This window comes from Melanerpes formicivorus, unplaced genomic scaffold, assembly GCF_026170545.1.
Source record: "Melanerpes formicivorus ecotype bairdi unplaced genomic scaffold, bMelFor1.0.p_v2 SCAF_28, whole genome shotgun sequence".
NCBI lineage: Eukaryota > Metazoa > Chordata > Aves > Piciformes > Picidae > Melanerpes > Melanerpes formicivorus.
Window position 1 is genome coordinate 4,085,187 of NW_027142380.1, and position 8,422 is coordinate 4,093,608.

An 8,422-nucleotide genomic window follows, 5' to 3' on the forward strand; every position below is an offset into this window, starting at 1 on the left:
AAATGAAGAGCACATGCAAGATCCTCTTGCGCCTTCGGGAAATGCATCAGCTATCAATCTGTTGCTGAAACGCACCTTTAACGTCTTTCCTTTGACTTGAAGGAGATATTCACCATCTTCAGCGACACCTTTGAGATTCTTAACATCTCTGCAACTCCTTGGTAATTCACCTGAAACAAGCCAGAGAGACTTGTAGTCACTGAACAACGGTACGTCAACATTTCTCTCGTCACACTGTGAGGCATCCAAAGCTTCAAAACATCTTGTTTAAGAGGTTTCCCTGAAGTGCCTTAGCACTTTGTTGGATGGCTCCCAGTGCTTGGAGATACTGCTCAGCTCTAGGAGTTGGATGGGAAGTGATGCTGAAGGCACAAGAAAGGCAAAGGAAGGTGCAAATCCTCAGACTTACAGTCATGAACATTATGGCATGTCCTCCTCTCTTCAGGTTTCAGATCCACATGGCACAAACTGCTGACCTGGTCATCGTTTGTCAGACACTGCACCGAGCGGTGCATGACTCCAACTCCACAGGTGACAGAGCACTGCAAGACAGAGATTTGCATTTTATCTCAAGGCTTTCTGGGCTCCAGAAGAACAAAGGCAGCTTGTTTCCTTTATATCAAGAGACAGCAGCAAAAGCCCCAGTCCTGCAAATTGTTCAAACACAGGCTTAATTTTAATCAAACAAGTAATCCCTTCTATTATTAATCCCCTCATTATTATCATTGTCACTAACTATTTCAAGTAGACAACTGAACTTCACTTGGCACTGAAACACTCTACAGGATGAGGCAGTATTGGTTAAGCTGAACTGTGTGCTCATGTGAAATTGTTTATTTCTCACACTGGGAAGGTCTCACAAGAGAGTAACGGAACACAAGAGCATAGTGGAACACTGGAACAGGTTGCCCAGGGAGGTAGTTGAGGCCCCATCCCTGGAGATATTCAAGGTGAGGCTCAACAGGGCTCTGGGCAACTTGATCTAGTTGAGACCTTTGGAGATCCCTTCCAACCCAGACCATTCTATGATTCTATGATTCCAATGTTCACTGTAAAGCCTGAATGGCAGAAATCCTCTCCTGGTGGCTGGGAGACATTGCTTAGAATTGACAGAGGCCTCTGAACAAACATGACATAGGTTGTTGTTTTTCACCCAAACTGCACCATAACCCCCACAGTCTACAAATCCTCTGTCTTCTCACCCACTGGAGAAATGACTAAACCTACACAAACACTGGGTCAACCCCAACAAGCCCAAATCAAGGACAATTTTAAGGCTCAAACTGCACAAGTTACTGGAGCTACCCACCAGCCGCTTGTTTGTGCTGCTTGTCCTTCTGCACTTGTCCTTGGACAACTTGTCCTTTCAATATTTGAGAACTGAAAATCATGTCTTTCTACAGGTAACAGGCTAGGCTGCAAAGAAAATGATGATGCCCATCTATTTAGAAATTATTAAGTCTAAAGGAGTGCACCAGAAAGGAGTTGGCCTTCAACAGCTCATGGAATTCATAACTTGGTCTTTATTCTTTAGTGGATCCATACCCAGAAAACTTAACTAAGGAGCTAGGCAGGACTCTCTTTGTCCAAAGGTGATGGTATTTTTACGTCAAATCCCTTTGAAAATCAGAGATGAGAAGGGTGGTAACACTTGGTAGTTACTGGGACATTCAGCAGCCCTAAGTGAGGACAAAGGTCTTGCTCTCTGAAATACTCTTCACAACGAAGTTGTATTAACGAGTTAGACATTTCACACTGAAACTCTGGGGGAAAATACCAATTAATTGAGGCTGATCTCTATGCTCTAACTCCTCTTTTCTGACTCTCAGGGAGGATCTGAAGCTTCCTGTGGGGCGGGAGGAACTTAGGTTTCAAACGGCTCTGCAACAACTTCCACTGCATTTTGCTTGACTTGACCCTTGGTGCCTTGTAAAGGTTTGACAAATTCCTACAAATGCCTGAGCTGGCTTAATAAATCAAATTTATGGGAAAACCATCACATTTCAAAGAATGTCAGAGGCCCAAAAAGTGAAATGTTATCACCTTAACTAAAATTTCATCTTGTAGTTCAGGCCCCAGAAGAGGCTCTACACAAATGACTTTAGCAGAAAGGCTAAGGTCTTTCCTTAAGAAGCAGGGGAAGGGAAAAAAAAAGAAAGAAAAATCCTTTCAAGGCTCAAATTACCAATGTTTTGGTCTATCAGTCATTCTCAAGTCCTGCTCATACACATGGCCAAGCGGGACTAACCCCACTTGACAGCTATCCATTGATCCCTCTAGCACAATGCTTTCAAATCCTTGTTTTCTGGCAGTAACTCCATTTTCTGACTAAGCATTCAGCATGACCATCAACACCGCCACCGATTTTGACTACATCCAAACTACCGTGGGGATCATGACTCTACTTACAGCTGCTGGGACTCTCTCTGATGATGGGGTTCAGTTTGGAGCACGGAGCTCTGGGGCTGCAGCTTTAATTTTGCATTAATTTATGCAGCACTTAAATGCCAAACCTGCAGACTGTGTCCCCAGTGTAAAGAAGAATAAGTTCATCCCACCTTATTCAGTTAAAAAAGAGAAGTTTGCCAAACTTACACTTCCCCAGTTGCCAACACGCCAGGATGCCGAGACAGGGCACTCCCCGAGGTAGCAGGGCTGGATGTTGGGAGGCTGTGTGCCAGGACAGTTGACCATGTTCTGGTACCCGTACTCATAGTGGTCCTTCCCGGTGTAAATCTCACTGCAGGACACCAGGCGCTGTCTGTATCCTTTCCCACAGGTGACAGAGCACTGTGGGCAGAGGAAGTGCCTGTTAGCACAGCAGGCTTTGGGAAAGCTGCCCAAAATGAGGAGGAGAAGCAGGCTTGCCAGCTTTTAACACAACAAACTGCTCTGAGGGATCACTAGTAACTATTTATGCCACCCAAAGGTGTTGTGAGGAGCTACAAGTAAGCTGGCACCCAGCTTTATTTGAGCATCCAGTTCTTTGTGCTGTCCCATAAGCTGCTCCAGCACCCTCTACTCCAGATTGGCTCCTGGGCAAGTGTTCTCTCTTCCCAGGGACAAAGAAAGGAGCAGATCCTTGGAAGTCAGAAATTTTCTACTATATGGGGTTGCTTTCTTCTTCTTCTTTTTTTTTTTTCCCCTCCATGGGATGCACAGAGAAAGGTAATACCCTGAAAGGCAGGTACTTGGAAGCACCTGGAAAAAAGGAAAGGTTTTCCTTGTAATTACAGGACAAACAGTGCTTTTGCTTTCCTCACCAAAAGGCAGAGTGGCAGCTGGGGAAAACAGAGCTCCAGCTCAGCCATGAGCTTTCATGGGTCTGAGTGCTCCTGAGGAGTCACAGGTAATGGGAGTGGGTAGAGGGTGTCTGGGCAAGAGGCAGACATGGCTCCAGCCTCACTGGCACTCTGTCTTAGGAAGTCACCCAGGAGAACAGGCTGCTTGGAGAAATTCTCATCTTTCCACATTTCTCCCTCCTGCAATATCTTGTCTCTTTCCCCCTTCAGCCTCTGCATGTTTTCCTTTTCCCCTTCTCTTGCTCTTTCTTTTTCATCAGTGATATGTCAGCAAGCTGCCTTGTCATTTCCCTCTGCTGTTTCTTCAAGTGGAAAGAAATCCTTCACTTGCTGCAGAAGGAAACAGGCTGAGATTAGCCTGGGTCCTCCTGCATGCAGCACCTGCTGCAAAGCAAACTCCTTGCTGAGCCCTCTCTCAGTTGTGAGGGTGAACCTGCTGCTTTTGCTCATGCCAGGTCCCCACTCCTGCCAAAGATGGCATTGAGGAAGAATGTGTCCCCATGGTCATATTCAGGCTTGCCTTCCTCTAAGGATGCTCACCCAGTTCATGAGGCTCCAGAGCTCTCAAAGAAGGGATGGAAATAAAACCAAGTAAGTAAATAAATGAAATAAATTGGCACAAAACCAAAGAAGGTGCTTGCTGAAGGCTATGTGCTTTGGAAGAAAATTGCCTCTGGGTATCAGCCAGGACTCTGAGCACACTGGTGTTTACTCTTTAATATCCTGGTCTTCTCTCACAGCCCTCCTCCTTTCTCTCCAGGAGGGAAATTGCACACAGCAACAAATACAAAAATCATAATTAAACCATGCAGCGCTGCCCTGCCACTGTTGGTTTGGGCTGCAACATCTCAGAGAGGCCAGCAGCAAGAGGAGGAGAGCGTGGTCCAGTGCCGAGTGCGGGGACAGGGATGGGGACTCACCTCTGACCACTCCCCGGTGATCCAGATGTACTCGCAGGGCGGCAGCCCGCAGCTCTCCATTTCGGGGGGGCGTTTGCTGGCATCACAGTAGCTGCTGCTCTGCACCCGCTTGTTCTCGTCCATACAGACCACCTTGCGGTATCGAGATGCCTCCCCACATGTCTTCATGCACTGTTTGCAAGAAACAATGGCTCATGCAACCCATGAGGGACTTCAGCAAATTAATCCACATCTGCAAAGTGAGCTAGCCCTCCTCCCCGCAGCTCAAGTGAGCAGATGGCTCTGTGCCCCGTGTTGGCAACTCTTGTTGGTGTCACTTGGTGGGAAATTTGTGCCAGGCACTGTGGGAGCATCCAGTAACAAATGGCCCCCCATCCTCTGGAGGTATCTAGCCAAATCACAGACACAGAGAGAGAGGAGAAACTGAGCCAGCAGGTATTGGGATGGGTCAGAAGTGAGGTCCAGCTGCGATGGGACCAAGAGATGCAGGGTTGGGCATACTGGGTCAAGAAATTAGGCAAAGGGAAAAGAAAGGGGCCCATCCCCTTCCAAAATACATGCTATTGCACCCTTGGCTGTGCCTGGTGTGGGGGAGTCTGTTCTCCAGTTCTCTGCTCTGGCATGGAGTTGAGGCACAACTCTGTAGCTGCTGTATGAGAGGGGATCCTGTGAGTTTATTCTTTATTAAAACTCTGCCCTTCCCAGTATTAAGAGCAACCCCTGCTAGCTGAACACAACTGCTCCCCAGGGGTTTCTGGAGACTTTAAGGACTCTGCTTGTCTTGGAACAGCCCCGCAGCAAGACTGTGCTCCTGGGAGTGGGTCTGTGCTCAGTGTGCATCCTATAACACACACATGAACCAAACCAAATCAGCCTAAGAGCAGCCGTCCGGATAAAGCCCTGTTTTCTTCAAGTTACTGCCGGTAATGAACTTCTAACACTTTCAACTAACTGGATTAACAAGGAGAAAAATGCATGAAAAATAATCATTTTATGTAACGTGCAGGAAATGTCTTCCCTTAAGGAAAAGGATAAAGCATTCAACCAGACCATCCCAGTCTGTACAGAAACAGTGTTTGAAGGCACCTAGGCTTGGAGGACTCTGCCAGACTAATCTAGTTAGAGTCTCACCCTCCAAACATAATTTTCAGCCTCCCTGAAGCAGCCCCTGCTCTCCTGGCTAGCCCATAATTAGCAAGATCTTAGTGGGTTCAGTTAATTGTGAAATGGAGGCATTGTCAGAGCCTCCCTCCTCCCTTTTTGTAATTAGCTGCCAGAACCAAAAGGGCAAATTATGGGAGAACTTTGAAAAATCAGATCCCTCCATGCCACAAGCAGCAAAACAAGAAAGCTGCAGCAAGTGCAAAGCTATGTTGGTTGCAAATGCTTAGTAAATGAGCAAAGTAGAAGGGGATGGTGAAGGAGAGGCAGCCCTACAAAGCAGCATTTTTTTTTATTCCAAAGGAATAACTTAGGAGCTCTTAGGCAACAGTCAACATTGCAAAATCCTCAGTCAGCCAAAAAAGCCCAAGGGCTTCATGTGCTTTCAACATTATTTACTCTCTAGTCCTTGGAATGGAAGCTTCTTCTAGGTCTGTGCTGAAAAACTGTGATCCTACAGGGGCTGGAGGAATTCACTGGAGTGTGATGTCCCCAAGGACCAAAAAACCTGTGCTGCATTTGCTCTTCTCTAATATCTCCCTGTTATAGAAGTAAAATCTGAAAGGGGCTTATTGCATGTGCATAAAGCATCACTGATGCTCTACTGTCACATACTTCCCTGAGCAACACCTTTCAGTGACAGTGAGAATCTGACTTTCCTGTTCCTTCCTAGCAAGTGACTTCCCAGCAGGGTGGGAGCAGGGCCATGGTATGCTCCAAGCTGTCCTTGTGTCTAGTTTCATGTATTCCAGCTCAGCATAGGATAACTCATCCCAGCCCTCCACTGCTCACCAGCAAAGGAGGCATCTTGCATGAACTGAGAACCAAAACAAGGTTGATTTCATCTCCTCTTCTTAACGTATATTTAAGCCTAAATTTGCAAAGTGCATTGGCTCACGCTTAATCTGAAGAAGCTGAACAATCCCTATGCCATCAATGCCATGAAGAGCTATCACATCAAAAGCCCATCTCATTCAAAATTAGCAGTTGCTGATGAGAGATTGACAGCCTCAAGCACACTCATTCCATCCTCCTTTGGGTTTGTCTGCAATAATGGCTGTATGACCAAACAAACCTGAGCCAGCTCTGTGAGTTTTGTCATCATCAGTAAATTAAGGTTCGATTATTTGTATTTTTAGGGATAACTGGCAAATAAAATAATCCCACCGAGATATTAAATATGGCTCAAAGACAGTGAGACTGCCATAAAATAAATCAGAGAGAAATGCTGCAGATGTTCTCATCAGCCACCTCGAGGTTATAAAACATTATTCACGTGGGAAGTGGACAGTTCAGTTAGCATGAAAAGGCTATTTTTCCTTTTAATATGGTGATAGATTTTGCATGAAATCTCATTTTCATGACTGATCTAAATCTCACATAAAACAGCGGGGCCAGGTTACAGCAGCTATTGATAGTGAGAGCTAAAAAAGCAGGTCAGGCATTTGACAATATTTGTCTCTTTTGCCTCATTTCCCAGATTTTAAACTGGTTTCCTGGCAGTGTAAATTAAGGACCATTCCAAGCACTTCTGCAACTGTTCTAAAAGAGCAATAATAATTAAAAAACCCCAGAGGCATCGCTTTGTGAAAGCATTCACTGTTTTCTCTTTTTGTTTAAAACAAACAAACAACAATCCCTCCTCAAGCCTCCCCCCAAACAAAATCTGACACAGAGATGAAAGCAATCCCCATGCCACAAACACTTCAAACATGCCTTGGGTAACTGCAATCCATGTCAGGCAAGCATGGCATGATTTTCCCCCAAATGGCAAATATCAAAGATTCCAGAACTGCACTGCAGATTCCAGAACCATGAATTGTCATCCTCCACAGACCCAAAACTCTTCTCTCTCCCAATTTCCCCTTTTTCTTTGTGACCCTGGTCCGAGTTTTACTTTGACATTAGCAAGGCCCTCCCTATTGACTTTCTTCTCCCCAGTGTGAGCGCTGAGAACGGCTAATTAATGGCAATACACCAACAGGGCAATAAACGGTTTCCAATAAGTTCCTTATTCCTTCTTTGGCAAGACCAACTTTTTGTTTTTTCTAAGCAACAACAACAAAAAGGAACAATAAAAAATCCCTGTCTCGACAGATTCCCTTTAAAGATAAGAAATGAAGAACAAGACAGCACTGGGATGTTATTTCACATCCTGCCTTTCATGTCAATTAGGGTTCATTGCTGTTCCCTGCTCAGAGAATATTAATGCAATCTGTGCCTCCTCGCTATAAATAACATGCAGCCAGTACTTATGGCTGGGAAGAAGGTGCTATTACTTTTCCACCAGGTACATCAGAACAACATAAGAAGTGCTAAGTAGAAGTGCTTGGAGTCAGCCACGGGGTCAGCTCACATTGGACATCTCCTGCAGGTTCCTATTAATGCTGATTTATGGGTGAGGAAACTTCTAGCCCACCCCTCTAGCAAAGCTCCCCTCCATAATGTGCAATGGGAAGCCCTGGAAAACTCAGAAAAACATCAGCATTGAAGTCCCACCAAGGGTCTGGCAAGATGGGAGTAGGCAAAGGACCTCTTGTTGCTAGTTCGAAAAGTTGCAAAAATAGGGGGAAGAGATTGAAGGGATGGGGTAGGAGCCATGGCTTTTCAGGGCTAATTACACCACTGGGTGAGGACTGCAACTGCATGCTGTTTGGTGACCTACTTTGCTGCCTGGAAATTTATTAGCTGAAGAAATCTAATGAGCTCTGTAAAAGCAAATAAGTTCATTGCAAAGAATTTGCTGGAGCCCCCTCAGCCGTTCCTACATTTTTATTCCCAGGCTGGGGTGGTTCTGTCAGGTACCATTACATGATCAGCTCGGCTTTGCCTCCCACTGCACTTCCCTGGCAGGTGGGAATGGGGCATGGTCCCATCTGTCCTCTTGTACTTGTGGCCACGTTACGTAGGATTATAAACCTAACATTTTAAAAGCTGCTGAGTCTGAGGAAATTAAGTTATATTTGCTTATACCATCCCCATCAGGCCGAGGTACCATGGGCAGGGGGAGATTAAATAATGCTACCCAAGCAGCTGCCT

The 8,422-nt window shown here is 45.7% G+C and overlaps 1 protein-coding gene across 6 annotated transcripts in view; it reads right to left on the minus strand.

The window, feature by feature from the left end:
- Positions 1–8,422, minus strand: part of ADAMTS9 (ADAM metallopeptidase with thrombospondin type 1 motif 9) — a 91,333-nt gene that overhangs the window by 11,796 nt on the left and 71,115 nt on the right. For 4 of the 6 annotated variants that reach the window (XM_068154279.1, XM_068154280.1, XM_068154278.1 and 1 more), the window contains 4 exons: positions 4,223–4,393; positions 2,596–2,790; positions 410–542; positions 76–170 (listed from right to left, as the gene is read on the minus strand). In XM_068154279.1, coding sequence (XP_068010380.1) covers positions 76–170; positions 410–542; positions 2,596–2,790; positions 4,223–4,393 — 594 coding nt within the window. Of the gene's footprint in view, positions 1–75; positions 171–409; positions 543–2,595; positions 2,791–2,878; positions 3,202–4,222; positions 4,394–8,422 lie in introns of those variants that run through there. The other 2 variants (XM_068154283.1, XM_068154282.1) reach the window with 2 other exon arrangements.